The sequence below is a fragment of the Nannospalax galili genome, unplaced genomic scaffold (genome assembly GCF_000622305.1).
Source record: "Nannospalax galili isolate Female #2095 unplaced genomic scaffold, S.galili_v1.0 scaffold54, whole genome shotgun sequence".
Classification (NCBI taxonomy): Eukaryota; Metazoa; Chordata; class Mammalia; order Rodentia; family Spalacidae; genus Nannospalax; species Nannospalax galili.
In genome coordinates, this window is record NW_008341028.1 from 4862024 (window position 1) to 4879780 (window position 17757).

The 17757-nt window shown below is 41.6% G+C and overlaps 1 protein-coding gene across 2 annotated transcripts in view; it reads left to right on the plus strand.

The window, feature by feature from the left end:
- Znf609 (zinc finger protein 609) overlaps positions 1-17757 on the plus strand; it is a 157381-nt gene that overhangs the window by 40427 nt on the left and 99197 nt on the right. For both annotated transcript variants that reach the window (XM_029564987.1, XM_008836298.3), the window contains exon 3: positions 1674-2544. In XM_029564987.1, coding sequence (XP_029420847.1) covers positions 1798-2544 — 747 coding nt within the window. In that variant the 5' untranslated portion in view covers positions 1674-1797. The remainder of the gene's footprint in view (positions 1-1673; positions 2545-17757) is intronic.

Genomic DNA, 17757 nt, shown 5'->3' on the forward strand with positions numbered 1-17757 from the left:
ATTCACTTGGTATAGCTCTACTCTTTCAGAATGATGTGTTTTCTTGCCACAGCTCTCTAGTTTGTAGACACTTTCTGAAGGAATAGGTAAAAAAGCACTGCTTGCCTTGTCTGTCCTATCTGAAGCATTTGCCTGTTAAATAGCCTCTTTGCAGGAAGCATGGTGACACCACTGGCTTGTTCTTTCTACTCAGTTATCTAATAAAATTTTTTGTTTTCCCTTAAATAGATATAGATAGGTGGTACATAGAGGACAAAACAAGAGCAAAACTCATTGACTTTATCCTAAAGTAATACCTGGATAGTATATGTTGATTACCAGGCTTTCTAGATAATACATTCCCCAGGTCTCCTAAGACAGGAGACAGTGAAGAGACATAAACTGCTCTTTTAGTACTCTCCTGCCTGCTTTTTAAGCCAGTCTCTTCCATGTGGTGTAAAGCCCTGGTGTTTGTCAAAAATATTCCCATAAATGTTATGTAATAAAGTGGAGTCTTGTCCTACATTTGGGAGGTAGGTTTTTTATTAATGTTGGGGAAAACATTTGTCTTAGGTATTTTAGTGCGAAGTGGGAAAGGCCACATTAAACCCAGCTTTTCTTTTTCTTTTTTTGTCTTTTTGAGACAGGGTCTCTCCCTGTAGCCCCAGCTGACCTGAACTCACTATGTTGACCAGGCTGGCCTTGAACTCAAAAGATCCACCTGCCTCTGCCTCCCAAGTGCTGGGACTAAAGGCGTGCGCCACCACACCCGGCTTAAACCCTGCTTTTTTTAAAAAAATATTTTCTTTATTATTTTTATTTTATGTGTATGCTTTTTATTTTATGTGTATGTAAGTGCACCCGTGTCGTGCAGTGCCCAAGGAGGTCAAAAGAAGGCATCAGATCTCCTGGAACTGGAGTTACAATGGACAGCTCTTGGCTGCCGGGATTCGAACCCAGGTCTTCTGTAAGAATAGCTAGTGTTCTTAACTGCTGAGCCATCTCTCCAGCCCCCTAAACCCTGCTTTTTGGACATGATTTTCAGCTGAGAGTTTGGTAAGGACGTTGTAGTTTCTCTGAGAACTGTTACCTCCAGTTGCAGTCTTCACTAACCCCCTTCCTGAATGTGCGTTTTCCCTAGTTCTCCTTTTTTTTTCTCTTGTACTTAACATAATAAAACTTTTCTCCTTGATACTAGAATGACAAGGAATCTATACACTATTTTTAGTAGGGGCTGGCCCTGTTAGTAGAGAATTGTGAAAGCTTTGCTAGATCATGTTCTGAGTCACTGATAATTCAAGCAGCAAGGAGAAAGGAAGTGTGAGCAAAGCTGTGTTACAGCTTGAATCTGTGATATAAGATTGTGCTGATTGAGGGAAGATTACCAGCTGGCAGAGGTACTAGAAGTAAGTCTTTCAGGAAGGGGAAACTAATTATGGAGGCCTACTAGTTAACACCACAGAGTCTTGGGACAATTGGAAATACCATATTCTCCCCTGAGGAAACGGAGTGGGAATTAACTTTTCCCTAGGTCCACTGTGACATGGTTAGAAATACAGTTGAACCTGTTTGTATTGCCTATTAAGGTCTGAGAGCCACATAGTAATGATCCGTTTCGTATGGGAGTTTATTTCAGGCTGTCTCCTTGCCTGTATTGTTTCCCTTAACAGCTTTTTTAAATTTTCTTTTTCCAGCAATGATGTCCACTGGACATGTACTGACCAAGGTGGCAGGTCTGAGAACATAGCTGAAGCTGAAAATAGGAAAGCTCGGGGCAAGGAAGAGCCTTGAATCTTGAGGTGGGACGTTGACTCTAAGATGTCCTTGAGCAGTGGAGCCTCCGGAGGGAAAGGAGTGGATGCAAACCCGGTTGAGACTTACGACAGTGGGGATGAATGGGACATTGGAGTAGGGAATCTCATCATTGACCTGGACGCCGATCTGGAAAAGGACCAGCAGAAACTGGAAATGTCAGGCTCGAAGGAGGTGGGGATACCAGCTCCCAATGCTGTGGCCACACTACCAGACAACATCAAGTTTGTGACCCCAGTGCCAGGTCCTCAAGGGAAGGAAGGCAAATCAAAATCCAAAAGGAATAAGAGTGGCAAAGACACTAGCAAACCCACTCCAGGGACTTCCTTGTTCACTCCAAGTGAGGGGGCGGCAAACAAGAAAGAGGTGCAGGCTCGCTCAGGAGATGGTGCCAATGCAGGAGGCCTGGTTGCTGCTGTTGCTCCCAAGGGCTCAGAGAAGGCGGCTAAGGCATCTCGCAGTGTAGCCGGATCAAAAAAGGAAAAGGAAAACAGCTCATCTAAGAGCAAGAAGGAGAGAAATGAAGGAGTGGGGACTTGTTCAGAAAAGGATCCTGGGGTCCTCCAGCCAGTTCCCTTGGGAGGACGGGGTGGTCAGTATGATGGAAGTGCAGGGCTCGATACAGGAACTGTGGAGCCACTTGGGAGTATAGCTATTGAACCTGGGGCTGCGCTCAATCCTTTGGGAGCTAAGCTGGAGCCAGAGGAAGGGGAGAATGAGTGTCGCCCGCTAAAGAAAGTCAAGTCTGAAAAGGTAAGAGGTGGCCAGATCTAGCTGCCCGCTGCCAGTCAGAACTTCCCTGGACTAACTGCCAAATGCTTGTGTGCACTCTGTGGGATGCTCATTAGTTTGTGGGTAATGACCAATTGCAAGGTCAGAGTAGCTGGTAATGATAATGTAGGTTTTTTCCAAATTAAAGGATTCCCTACAGACTTTTGTCGCAAGGTGGGACCTCTTTGGAATAGAATTTCTGTTTGGGAGTCAGCTACTTGGTTGAATGCATTTTCTCACACCTTGTTATTGTCACAAGTCACTTGTTGCTAGAGGCTGGCATTAAACCTTTATGTGATTTCCAGCTTGGCTGAAATTTCATCAGAATCATAGTAGTTGATAAAGTTAATAGGCTTTTGGTTGCATATATAAGCTGAGTGATGTTTATAATGGGATAAATGATACTGCTGGGTCTCTGGCAGAATAAAGGGTTAGTACCTGTAAAAAGGTAAATACCTGTTGTGGCATATCTACCAAGTGTTCAATTGGTGAGTACCTAAAAAGCAAAGGGATACAGATTCCAGGCCAGTAAACAAGGGGCAGGAGATATGGTACTGTGCCATACTTAATCAGGCCTTATGAGTTACTGTCCCTGGCTTTGAAAGTTTGGCGTAGAAAAATTCTTTGGCCCCTGAAAGTATTGCTCTCTGCCAGTTATCTCCTGCAACTATTGGAAATCAAAGTCTCCTGGTGGTTTTATAGCTGCCAAATAGTGTAATGATACCTTGCCTTCTGCTTGCCTTGGAAGGATAGGTGTCTGCAGCCCCAGGAGGCATTAGGACTGCGTCCCTCCCTCCAGGAAAATTATCTTAGTTGATGTTCCAGGAAATGAAACTTGTAGGGCTGTAGCCGAGTACTTACGAGTATAGGGTCAGCTCAGGCTGCCTCAGACTTGAGCAGCCTACAAGTTCCTGCAAAGCAGCTGGCCTGGTGAACTGTTCTTTGGCTCTTGATTTTCTGCTTTGCTCTGCTCACCCTATGCTTTCAGCTGATTGCAGCAGATGCAGCATAAATTGATTTCTCTGTAATTACATCAGCTGCATCAGGGACTACCTACTTCCATATGTAAGTGTTAATAAATAAAGGCTGGATGTGCATATTTGGGTGATAGTGTCCTCATTGCCTGGATTTTAGTGGTAGCTTGTGCTTTCTTTGCTGTTGGTGTTTTGGTCTTTGCCTCTGGCACATCTGTAGCTTTTAGGAACATCTGGGCATTTCTGGTAACAGGACTTTGAATTTCTTCTACTTACAACACAGTGATTAGTGATTCCCTTTCACCAGTGGCAGCTGCCAGAGAGGCTGCCTGTGTTTAGATGGCAGATGCTATAGTCCACCTCGGTAGAGTCAAGTTCCAGCTGGTTATTGGCATTGCTCATCCCGTACTGGCTGTGATTTGCCATTTTCTCTGGGGTGCAGATGGATAATACTGTTTTAAAGAGGCCTGGGAATACCAGTTCTTGCTTCTATTCCAGACCTATTAGACTGTTTTCTACAAATGGCTTCAGAAAACTCTTGCCATGTATCCATGTTCATAATCATTGTTCATCCTGTGCTGAAAAGTACTTCTGAGGGTGGCCTTCATTTTCTCATCTACCTTAGTCTTCTAAGTCCAGTTGCAGTCCTTGGGTGAAAGGATTAATGATGCATAGTTTCATGTTGGCTTTAAGTGTCCATGGTTTTCTCCAACAAAGAAATGGAACCTATTTTCTCTTACCTAAGTATATAGATTGGTTGAGAGACTGCCCTTCAGCTAAGTACATTTACCTAAGAATATGGTGTGGAGGACTTTTGATGTAACTTTGATGTAGCCTTTGCCTCCCAGGTAGACTAAAAATGGGGGCAATCAAATGAAAAATAAAAGGAAGGAAGATAGGGTTTCAGATTTTCAAAGAAATCTGGGAATTTGTGCAGTTCAATGTTACTATAAACTAAAGTCTGCTTTTTTTGTTGGTGATGATGGGATTTGTTTGTTTGTTGAGTCATCTTACTACCTAGTTCTGGCTGGCCTGAAACTCTTCATTTAGATCAGGGTAGCTTCAAATTGTGGCAGTGCTCTTGCCTCTCCTCCTAAATGCTGGGATACTGAATGCCTGGATTACTAGCATATGCCACCCACCTAGCTGAGTCTGCTTTTAAAATTCCTTCCCTTGTACCTTAAAACCCTTTTGGACACACTGGCTCAAAGGTGCCTTACCATATTTTCTTTGGCCAATGAAATAATTATTTAAGTAAATATTTGGAAGTTGCTAGGAGATGAAAACTCTGCAGGGAAAAAAGCATTTCTAGAATGGAAGGAGGGGAAGAGAGGAGGTGAAAGGAAGGAGTCTGGGCTTGTAGCTCCATGGTAGAGTGCTTGACCAGCATGCTCAAGGCCTTGGGCTTGATCCCCAGCGGGGGGTGGGGGAGCACGACACACCTTGAACCCTGGGATGTTATGCACAGTGGGTGCTCAGTGAGTGCTGATGGTTAATACTATAGTTTACAAACAGTGTTTAAAAACCTTTTCAAGATTTTTTTCCTTGAAATATGGACTTGCCTGTGTCATAACTGGTTTGGAATGTTCCTTTTTTTTTTCTTCTTCTTCTCCCACTCCTCGGTAGTAAGACGAATGTTACTTCTTTATAGGGATAACCAACAGAACCAAAACAGCAAAACATGTTTTGATGGAATCTAGAATGCATACTCTAAATTGGGAGCTATCATGAAGGGTAGAAACTCAAAATTTGGAAAATATTTTGACTAGGGCACCCCACCCGTGCTGCCCACTTTTTTAAATAGGAAAGAAAACAGTGGAATCTGTGGTGCTGGGTAGACTTGTGCTGACCATTAGCTAATGAGGGATTACATGGTTAAATTACCTACCCCAGGGTCTTCTAGGTTAAGTGCTTCAGGCTATGGTTGAGGAATTTTCTGTCAACTGAGGATGAATATTTCCTTCCATGGAATCAGGGTTTGCCCTATCACCTCTCTGGCAGAGCTTTCTATGTTGCATCCCAGATTTCTAGGACAGACCAAATGTGGGTGGCTCTTTGCACCCACTGTTGCCCTGAATTGTTGAACCTGCCTCACTTCCTGCCAGCTGGAGAGATAGGGGAGGGAGTGTTGAGTAAACCCATAGAGACTTCTGGCTCCTGCCTGCTCCCATGCCTTTGCTTGATAGATAAATAGGTTGTTAGGTTAGGGATGGAAGGGGAGTTAGAAAGGAGGCAGGGGGCCTAACTAAGTGTCCTGAGCTTAGTGCTTTTGTTGCCACTCTGACAAGCCAGAAAAAAAGGAATTTACAAGCTAGACACCAGTGATATATATGTGTGCTGTCAGGGCTTATGTCCAGGAGTTGAAGATAAGGTTCTTACTTTTTCTCTCCAAGTCTTAATCAGCACTAGTAGCTAAAGGGTCTAGAATTTTGCAATCCCAATATTTCTTCTACTTAGTTACCTTTAATCTTAGAAGGTAGGAACCCTGTAATCTGCTTTGCTGGTGTTTGTGTGTCAGCTTCTGCTGCTTTTGGAACACTGCTTATTTACCCCTTCCCTCATTGGTTTGGGCACAAAGGAAATGGTAAAGGGTTCTCTTTGCTCTTTTGCCTTCTGAGCATGGATGCTGTCAGATCTGTGCTCTAAGAGCATCTTCCTTTGCCCCGGGTTTCACATTCTTGCCCTAGTTCATGCCTTCTAGCTCATTTCTTTTGTGTTGCAATCCTTCATTGCCCAACCAAGGTCAGGTCTCTTTCATTCTTTTTGATTCAAGGCTTTGCCTTCCTTCTGGCTAGCTGTTCTGTCTCGGCAACTGACAGCATAATAGTCAGCCTTGCTTCTTGAAGCTAAATGTACTCAAACATTTTCCTTCACACAAAAAATAAAAAGCTGATTTTTATGTGGGACAGAGTTGCATTCTCTAACTACAAGCTTAATTTATTTTTTCTTTTGGCAACTCTCTGTGTGCCTCCTGGGTGTTATAATTAAAGGAGGGCTCAGTGAAAGATTATTTTGTCTAATTTCCTCATTTGGGGGAGGGGGGCCACTAAGACCAGGGAGGTTTTGTGACTTGCCCAGAATCTCCCAGATAGTGGCAAAGCCTAGCATAGAAGCTAATGGGTATTTTTGTTATTTCGGATTTTTTTTGGGGGGGTGTTTTGTTTTTGAATAAGGGTCTGTCTTTATAGCCTAGGCTGGCCTCAGACACAACAATTCTCTGTCCTCAGCCTCCTGAGTACTGGGATTATAGGTATGAGCTATCATCCCATACCCTGCTGAGGCCAGTTTTGTTTTTTTCGGTCTTTTTGAGACAGGGTTTCCCTGTAGCCCCAGCTGTCCTGGAACTCGTTATGTAGACCAGGCTGGCCTCGAACTCACAGAGATCCTCCCGCCTCTGCCTCCTGAGTGCTGGGATTAAAGGTGTGCGCCACCATGCCTGGCTTGAAGCCAGGTTTTTAAAGGTGAAATTGTGTGTGTGTGTGTTTCTTTTTTAAAAAAAATAATTTATTTTTATTTTATGTGTATGTGTATATTGCCTGCATCTCCTAGAACTGGAGTTATGGACAGATGTTAGCTGCTATGTGAGTGCTGGGATTCCAATCTAGGTCATCTGTAAGAACAGCCAATGTTCTTAACCATTGACCTTCTCTCTAGCCCCTTTGTGTATTTCTAAATGTGTATGTGGTGTATGAATAAGTATGTGCAGGTGTGTACACCTGTGCTCACACTTAAAAACAAAGGAGGCCATCTGATGTCCTGCTCTTATCACTCTACCTTATTCTCCCGAGACAAGGTTTTTCACTGAACCTGAAGTTAGGCTGGCAGCCAGCAAGCCCCATGTGCCCTTCTGTCTCCATGCCCTCACAGCTCTGGGGTCCAGGTGTGTGCTCAACCATGCCCGGTGGTGTATTTTTTTTGTTTTGTTTTGTTTTGTTTTGTTTTTAACATGGGTGCTGGATCTGAACTCAGATTCTTATGCTTTTACAGTGAGCACTTTTACCCATTGAGCCATCTCTCCAGCCCCTTAAACACTAAATTCTATGTCATGTTATTACTTTGGATTTATTTGCAAATCTGTAATTGTCAAAAGGAATTCTCCATTGACCCACTTTAAAGATTTAGAAACATGTGATGTAACTGTCTAGTTATCCCAAACTGCTTTTACTTGATTTTCATAGTAACTTTAACGTTGTAGACCATAAGCCAGGCATGGTGTTGTACGCCTTTAGTCCCAGCTCTTGGGAGGCAGATCTCTGTGAGATCAAGGCCAGCCTGGTCTACACATAGCAAGTGCCAGGCTAGCTGAGACTACAGGAAGACCCTGTCTCAAAAAAACCAAAAATAAATAAAAAAGTAAATAAATATATATATACATATACATACATACATATATAAATTAGACAAATAAACCAGGCACCTTTAAGTTTAGAATTCTTAGAATTCTTAGGTCAGGTGATTATATTTGTAAAGAATAATCATTGAAAGGGGCTTTGGTGGGTGGTGACTCAGTCTGCAAAGTGCTTTCCTTGAAAGCATAAGGACCTAAGTTTTGATTCCCAGAATCCATGTAAAAAAGCCAGATGTGGTAGCAGTGTGTGCTTGTGATACCTGTGCTGGGAAGTAGAGCTAGGTGGATTCTGGGGCTCACTGGCCAAGCAGTATAGCCAAGATGATTGACAGCATTCCTGAGGATGACAGCCAAGTTTGTCCTCTGGCCACAATACACACACATGTACACACACACACTTCCACATACACATACCCAGACTCACACTCACCCCCCTCCCCCCCAAAATGCATTAAAAATGACCATTTATAGTTAGGGCAGAATCTGTTTTGTATAGAAAAAAGGAAAATTACTTTTAAACTGCTTTCTTTGAACTTGGCTCCTTAAGATATGTACCATATGCTAGAATAGTTCATTCAGCCAAATTTTTACTGTAGTCATTGAGGCACTGATAGGTTCCTTTTCAAGTTGACATATATTAATTGTATATCTTAAGGAGTACTGTGGTATGTGTATATACAGTGTATAGTGACCAAATCAGGATAGTAACATTTCTAGCTCCTTAAACATTTACCGTTCCTTTTTGTTGGAAACCTTTGAATTCTTTCCTTCTAGTGCTTTATAAAATGTATAATAAAGGCAGGCATGGTGGTGCATGCCTTTAATCCTAGGACTTGGGAGGCAGAGGCAGGTGGGTCTCTGTGAGATGAAGGCCAGCCTGATCTATATGCTGAGTTCCAGGCCAGCTGGGTCTACAGGGAGACTGTGTCTCAAAAAACAAAAGTATAATAATTTTTTTTTAAAAGTATAGTCATCCTGGGGTTGGCTCAGCGGTTAAGAGCACTGGCTGTTCTTGCAGAGGACCAGGTTCAAATCCCAGCACCCACATGGCAGCTAATAGCTGTCCGTAACTTCAGTTCCAGGATATCTGATGACCTCTTCTGTCTGCCGAGAGCATTGCACAACACGGATGCACTACATGCATACACATAAAAATAATAAAATATTCTTTAAAAAAGTATAGTCAGCTGGGCATGGTGGCGCACACCTTTAATCCCAGCACTTGAGAGGCAGAGGCAGGCAGAGCTTTGTGAGTTTGAGGCCAGCCTGGTCTATATAGTGAGTTCCAGGACAGCTGGGGCTACAGGGAGACCCTGTCTCAAAAAGACAAAAAAAAAAAAAAAAAAAAAAAGTGTCATCCTACTATGGTGTGTAGACCTTTAGAATTTTTCCTCCCATGTCACTATAGGAGATATATGTAACTACAATCCATTCTCTAATGCTAGTTCTTTCCCTATTTGGTAGTTACAAGTAAGGAAATAGCCCTGTTCCAGTGCTCCTTGCTTGAACACATTACTAATAGGCACATTGTCAACTATATTATGAATATTATTGCTTGTTTGGTTTTTTTGTTACATTAAAATTTTTATTATTATGTGTATGAGTGTTTTGCTTGCATGTAAGTATATTGGTATCTTGCAGTGCCCATGATGGCAGAAGAGGGTGTCAGATCCCCTGGAATTGGAATTACTATCAATTGTTAGCAATGTGGGTGCTTGGTCCTCTAGGAGAGCAACCAGTGCTTTTAACTATTAAGCCATCTCTCCAGCCCCAGGAAGCCATTTCTAATATAAAGACCAGGCTTAATATAAATTTCATATCAAGTCTTCTGCATAGTTTAGTGATTAAGAGTGTACTCTGGTGCTCCTGAGATGGTTCAACAGGTGAAGGCACTTACCTCCAAGCCTAACAACCTGAGTTTGATTCTCAGGACCCACATGGTCAAAGAAGAGAACCAAATCTCTGTTGTCCTCTCACCTCCACAGCTGTGCCTTGGTAAATGCTGGCACACATGCACAAAGTGTGTGTAAATTTTTTTTAAAAAAGGTGTAATCTGTAGGCTGACTACTTGGGTTTGTATCTCAGCTCTGCCACTTACTAACGTAGTAATCTTGACCAAGTTATTTAACTGTTCTACACCAGTTTGTTTCATATACAAAATGAGGAAAACAATAGCATGCACAGAGATTGTTGCAAGATTAAGTTAGTGTTTTATCTGAATTGATAAAACACTTAGAATGGTGTGTAGGAAGCATTCAATAAACATTAGAAAAAAATAATTTGAATTGAAATATGTCTCAGCCTGCCTTCAGCAATAATGATCTGAAATATAGCAACATTCCATTGTATATATGTACATATTGACTAAGACTTTCTGCACTATGCTCAAGAGAAGTTCCAAACCTAGACTGTGAAATCTGCATGCTGGTGATATGTATCTAAAGCCTCTGGTATTTATAGTTGGAGGGTACAAAAGACCGAAAATAAGCTTCAGAAGATATTGAAGTAGCCTCCTTGCAGTTCACATTTCATATGAGTTGCGTTTCCTTTTTGGCCACATCCCTGGAATGGTGTTGAGTATGTTGGATGGATGTTGCTATGGGTCTGCCAGCATATGCAATCTCATGGCAGTTTATGGAAGAGCAATTAGTGTTTTTGTTGCCAAATAAGAGTACATGGGGAAAAAAAAATCTAAGTCCTAGGCCTTAATTTTCCTCCCCTGATGTGAACTTGTATTTTTGCCATTTGAGTACAAGAGCTTTTACCAGCAGAGCTTATCCAGGGAGGCAGCGGGGCTTGGGCTCTCACACTGGAGGTGGCAATAACACACATAGCGGAGATCTGCCACTGTTGACTGTCTGAACCCTCCTCTCTGATTTTCACTTCTTCAAGCCATGCTTGAGTACCCTGCCTCCAGAGCTGCTGACAGGGCTGTGTACAGAGGCCTTGGAAATTACACTGTTCATTTCCTTATCATCCTCTGACCTGCGGTGCAGAGCCTTCTGGTGCAGGAACAAGGCAGAAAAAATCCAGACAGCATGTGTCAAGAGCTACAAAGAACGAAATTGGACTTGCTCACTTAAAAACTATGGAGTTAGTCTTTGATTTTTCAGCTCCTTGCAGAGAGTTATTTGTGTGTACGAACATGTTTTATCTCTGTGTATTTGTATAGAATGAGTCTGTACTTAGCAAAGCTATGGAAGAGGCGTGCCTGAAAGTAGAGAGTAGAGGGAAGCTTGCTTTTCAGTTAATTTCCCAGTTGTGCCATTGGGATGGGCTTGGAAGAATTAGCATCAGGAAGGTGCCAGACCATATTAATATTTTAAAATATATTTCTCTTGGTGCAGTTTAGTCATGAATGAGATGCACCCACACAAGAAGTGTTCCTGGCTGAGTAAGGAGACTTTTTCTTTTTATGGTCTTTTTGAGACAAGGTCTCCCTGTAGCCCCAGCTGGCCTAGAACTCACTGTGTAAACCAGGCTGACCTTGAATGCACAGAGATCCACCTGTTTGCCTCCTAAGTGCTGGGACTAAAGGTGTGCACCACCATACCTGGCTTCTAAGGAGATATTTTGTTTATTTTTTAATGTTTTTATTTATTTTTTTAGTTTTTTGTTTTATGTGTATGCGTGTATTGCCTGTGTGTAGGTAAGTGCACCCATGTTGTGCAGTGCCTACGGAGAACAGAAGAGGCTGTCAGATCCCCTGAAACTGGAGGTACAGACAGTTGTTAGCTGCCATGTGGGTGCTGGGATTCGAACCCAGGTCTTCTGCAAGAACAACCAGTGTTCTTAACCACTGGGCCATCTCTAAGGAGACATTTTAAACAAATCCTTTTCACTGAGGTTGTTTGTCCTAGATGGTTCTGGCATAATCAGTGCTTAAGTTACCTCCTTGGACTTTGGATGTGTCTGGAATAAGAGAAAGCCTTTGTGTAAGACAGTGTACAGTGTGAAGGAAGAGAACTGGCAAGGAGGAATTAAGAGCGTTTTGAGATTTTCTCTTTATAAAAAACTATATTTTAAGAGTGCTGGAGAGATGGCTCAGCAATTAAGAGCACTGACTGCTCTTCCAGAGGACCCAAGTTGGGTCTCCAGCACCCATGTCAGGTGGCTTACAACTGTTTATAGCTCCAAGGCCAAGGGATCTGACACCTTCTTCTGGCCTCCATGGGCACCTGCACACATGTGGCATTCACTTACACACACACACACACACACACACACACATTCACAAAAATATTAAAAGCAAATCTTGAAAATTTTGCATTTTAAGAATGAGGTCTGGAAGCCAGGCTTGGTGGCACATGCCTTTAGTCCCAGCACTCAGGCAGCAGAGGCAGGCAGATCTCTATGAGTTCGAAGCCAGCCTGGTCTGCATAGCAAGTTATAGGCCAGCTGTGGCTACAAGGACCCTGTCTCAAAAAGACAAAAAAGAAAAAGAAAAAAGAATGAGGGCTGGAGAGATGGCTCAGCCATTAAGAGCACTGACTGCTCTTGCAGAGGACCTGGGTTCGAGTCTCAGCACCCACATGGTGTCTACGAACCATCCTTAACTCCAATTCCAGGGGAATCTGAAGTCCTCTTCTGACCTCCACGGCATTGCTTGGTAGGGGTGCACTCACATACATTCAGACAATACACTCATACACATTAAAAAAAAAAAATCTTCATTTGGGGGGTAACATTACAAAATAGTGTACATTTTCTTTGGGCATCTTTCTCTTGCAGTAGGAGACTCAATGGAAAGACTTCAGGTTGAAGAAGAAAACTGTAGATTGTTATAAAGGGTTCTTGCTCAGTTTACCTATGTTCTGTCCTTAATCTTTTGTTCCCAAATTTCCAATGCCTTAAGGTCACTGGTGGCTTTGGAGCTTCAGAAAATGAGCATAGAAAAGGGAGGAAAGCTGGAGAGGAAGTAGGGAGGGAGGGAACTCTCCTAGCTTTTAGGCCTGGAGGTGTTTTTTTATTAAACCCTTAGTGTCTTTCTTGTTAATAGTACTATAGAGAAGTGCTTTCACATAACCTGAGAGGGGATTACTTCCTCTTCTCTTCTTGTAAAGTCACAAGCCCTGTACAGTTAAAATTAGCAGCTTCTGAGGATTCGTTAAAAATTTTCTATTTCAAACCACCCCAGGCTCCCAAGTTGAAACTTGAGGCTTGAGACATAACAATTTGTTTTAACCTTAGAATTTGTACTAAGGTTAAACACACCTGTTATTCTAGTATTTGGGGGAGACTAACAGGGCAGGAGTTTCAAGTTCAGGGTGAGCCAGGGTTGTATAATAAGAGCCTGTCTCCAAAACAACATTAGCTTTCCTATGATTGTCATAGTCAAGTTTCAGATCTACCATTGCTGTGTATCCTTCCTCCTAAAAGAGAAAATGAAATTTACCAAAAATTTGAAGGGGTACAGAAATAACCCTGGACAATAGATAGAATTTTTTTTTTTTTTTTTTTTTTTTTTTTTGCTGTTCAGATTACTTTTCTCTTTATGGACAAATTGACATGCCCCCAGTTGGAAGGGATATCTAAGGATTTAGAACTCTTTTTTTTTTTCCATTTATTTATTTTTTGTGTACACGTGCTACAGTGCATGTGTATGTGTAGATATCAGAGAACAACTTGCAGGGGTTGGTTCCCCTTCCATCATGTGGGGTCCTGGGAGTGAACTCAGGTTAGAACCCTTTACCCTTGAGTCATCTCACTAGCTCAGAGTTTGGAACTTTGAGAACAGAAGAGATACTCAAATTATTTTCCTTTTCAAAGTTTCTCTTTCTCAATTGTAATGTGGAAGTAATAGTAATCACCTCTTAAGGTTATTGTGAAACTCAGACAAGAAAAGAAGGTCAAGCACTCAGTACAGTGCTCAGATATTGTAAGTATTCGGAAATTGTTATCTGCTGCTGTGCACAGTTGCATGTAGTCTCACCTAGAGCAGGAAGATCTTTTGAGTCTCAAGAGTTGGAAAATAGCTTACTCAACACAGCGAAATGGTATATTTCCCCCCAAAAGTACTTGTTTGTAACGCATTGTTCCTACCTGTGAGATTCAGAAATACGTGGTTGTTATGAAATTAAGGAAAAAGGATATTCTTAGAGATTTTGAAGAATTTATCTCCTGAAGTACATAGCAGGTATCAATTCATGATAGTTATTCTAGTATTTCAATTCCTGCTGGATGTGGTGGCATACATCTTTAATCCCAGCTCTCAGGAGGCAGAGGCGCGTAGATCTCTGCCTGATCTACATAGGGAGTTCTAGGCCAGCTAGGGCTACATAGTGAGACCCTATGTCAAAAAAAAAAAAAATTAAATAAATAATAAAAACTCCTGTCGATTTCCAGGAAGACTTGGAGAGATTGGGTGTAAACATTTAGAACCGTTGAGGTATAGGTTGTTACTTGGCTGATTGGTTGCTGTAGCATTGTTTAGACTTCTTTTGGTAGAGGGAAGGTTAAAGAACTGTATAGCTCTTGCTTAATTATTCCCTTTTAAACCAGTTTGCTTGGTATTTAACCAAAGTCTTCTGAAATATTTTCCTAAGGTTTGATTTGTTTTGTGTTTTTTGAGGCAGGGTCTCCCTGTAGTCCCAACTGGCCTGAACACACTTTGTAGACCAGGCTGGCCTTGAACTCACAGGGATCTGCCTACCTCTGCCTCCTGAGTGCTAGAGATTAAAGGTCTGCACCACCATACCTAGCTTCCCAAGGTTTGAAATGGCAATAACATAATTGTTTTAAAGAAGTTTTTCTTTCTCTGCTTATCTTTATAGAATACCAACTTTAACTTTTTATAAGAACGATTATTTACTTGTGTGTGTGCATGTGCAAGCTGCTGCTGTACATTCCACAGCACGCATGTTGAGATCAGTGTTAGAAATAAAATCCAATTGTTTGAGATATTCTGTATGAAATACAACAAAATTTAATAAAAACAAATTAATAAAATAAAAATGAAAATAGAATGGCTAAAACAATAAAAAAAAAGGAAAAAGAAAATTTGAGGTCCAAGGACCAATACCGTACATGTGTTCTTACACATGGACAAAGTGAAAGTAAATCAGCAAGGCAGATTTTACTTCTGCAGAAGGGTGACTTGAGTGGTACACAAAGGACCCAGAAGTTTGGGGGACTTTTACCTCTAATGCAAGAGAACTGTGTCTTTTCCCCATTGCCTGGGATCTGACCTCAAAGTCTTTCCCAGTTGGCTAGTTTAAAAGAATCAGCAGGAAGGGGGAGAAGAGCTCTGCTTCTCTAGGCCATTGGGCTCAGGAGTGCATCACGGCCTTTCCTTAAACAAAAGGTTTTTGTTTGTTTGTTTGTTTTTGTTGTTTGGTTTTTTTTTGTTTTTTTTTTTGTTTTTTTTTTTGGTCTTTTGGATCTCTGTGAGTTCAAGGCCAGCCTGGTCTACATAGTGAGTTACAGGGAGATCCTGTCTCAAAAAGACTAAAAAAAAAAGATTAGAATTCCTTGTCATAAACCCATCTTTCAAGTTTTACAGAGTTTGAAAGAAAAGACCGGTATCTACTGTTTCTTACAAGAGGACAGCTTTATGGAATCTTGTTTCTTCTTTTACCTTTATGTAGGTTCTAGGAATCAAACTCAAGTCACCAGGCTTGCATGGCAAGTGCCTTTTCCTGCTGAGCAGTCTCGGTAGCCCTAAACTTCAGCCTTTTGAGGTATTAGCACAGGTAGCCTGAATAATCAGGACTGAGGATTGAGATAATTCTGTTTTTGATTTTTTTTTTTAAGACATGGTCTTCCTATAGCCCCTGCTGGCTTAGAACTTGCTATGTAGACCAAGATCTCATAGATATCCACTTGCCTCTACCTCCCACTGAGATTAAAGGCTTGCACTACTGTGCCAGCAAGCTAATTCTTTTTTGTGAACTTGTCTTTAGCTGTAGGGGATACAAACCTTAGGTCATAGGTAGGTAGGTCACTTTTCTATTTAAAACACTGGGAGACTACGGTTTGACTGTGTGCCTGGGAGATACTCAAATTGCTTTTAAGACCACTAGGTTGTGGCTCTAGTGACAAATACTAGCTGATACTTTGGTGAAATTAGACCTGGGCATCAAATCCTTTCCTGAGGTTTTTGTTTGGTGATGGACTCTTTATTTCAGTTTCCATAAACTGATACTCAGTTTACCCAGCTCAGAGTAGATCTCTACTGGGTGATATGTTTCTTCAGTACTCAGGTACTTAGCACTGCACTGAATCAAATGTTAGTGAAAGATAGTGCTGTAGAAAGGAGGTGTACTGTCTACTTGACACAAAGTAAATGGGTTAAACAAAGTAATGTTCAAGCAGCAGAGGTCATTTAGTACTTAGACATCTGAGTTTAGGCTGCATACCAGAATCACTTCTACAAGTACCCTACTGAAGTAAAATTTGGGGGCCAGGGACCCCAAGGATGTGAACTTTTTTATTAAGTTTATGGGGTTTTAAATGTCCCTCTTGGTTAAAACCCATTGTCCTCATGGAAAGGACTTCAACTTCACTGTCCAGAGCCGGGGCTGGAAATGCCCATTACTCTTGCATTGCAAAGCCTTTGTTGTTCTTTGTTGATGTTGTTTTGAGACAGGTTCTCCCTGTATCCCTAGCTGGCCTGAACTCACTATGTAGACCTGGTTGACCTCAATCTCACAAAGATCCACCTGCTTCTACATATGTCACCACACCCAGTGCCCAGCAAAACCTTAAAACTGGTTTGCTTTGCCATTTCCAGATGGGGTTATATCCACTGCACTTTAGATGTTATCCAATGCTCAAGATTCTCCTCTGTTCTTTTTCAGCACTTAGTCTACAGTACAGTTATAATTAACCTAAATTTTCAGTTTCAACTGTATTGAGAATTATTGAATTTCTGAGTTACAAGTCTTTAAGGCATAGTAGCGATATCAGATTAATGATTTAGCTTCAAAATGTTGTTTTTGGTTGGTTGGTTGTTTTTTTTTTTAATTTTTTAATTTGTTTTTTATTTTATGTGTATGAGTATATTGCCTGCATGATGTGAGTGTACCCGTGTCATGCAATGCCGTGGAGGTCAGAAGAGGGCTTCAAATTCTCCTGGAACTGGAGTTAAGGACGGTTCGTAGCTGCAAGAGCAGTCAGTGCCCTTAACCTCTGAGCCATCTCTCCAGCCCCTTGTTTTGTTTCATTTTGTTTTGTTGATTGTTGTTTTGGTGTTTTTGAGACAGGGTCTCCCAGTAGCAGCCCAGCAGTCCTGGAACTTGCTGTGTAGACCAGACTGACTTCTACCTCCCAAGTGCTGGGATTATAGGCATGTGACACCACACCCAGCTCAAAACACTGGTTTTTGTTTTTGTTTTTTTGTTTTTGTTTGTGTTTTTGAAGTAGGGTCTCTCTGTACCCCAGCTGTCCTGGAATTCACTGTGTAGACCAGGCTGGCCTTGAACTCACAGAGATCCGCCTGCCTCTGCCTCCCAAGTGTTGGGATTAAAAACGTGTTCTTTTTCAGCACTTAGTCTACAGGTGTCCGCCACCACGCCTGGCTTCAAAATACTGTTTTTAAGAAATTTCTAGGCAAATTTGAAGAAAATTTCTCATTTGGTTGATAGTTTGTGATAGGGTCTCACTATAGTCTATGTAGTCCAGGCTGGCTTCAAACTTAATCCCAAATTCTGGGATTACAGATATGAATTACCACACCTAGCTGAAGACAATTTTTATGGCTAGATCTATTTTCCACATTCCAGTAACTTGTAATATATTTTTAAAAGTCGATTATACCGGGCGTGGTGGCGCATGCCTTTAATCCCATGACTTGGGAGAGCTTTTTTTTTTTTTTTTTTTTTTTTTATTAGGTGTGTGGATATATTTTGTGTTTATATTTCCAGAAAAGACATT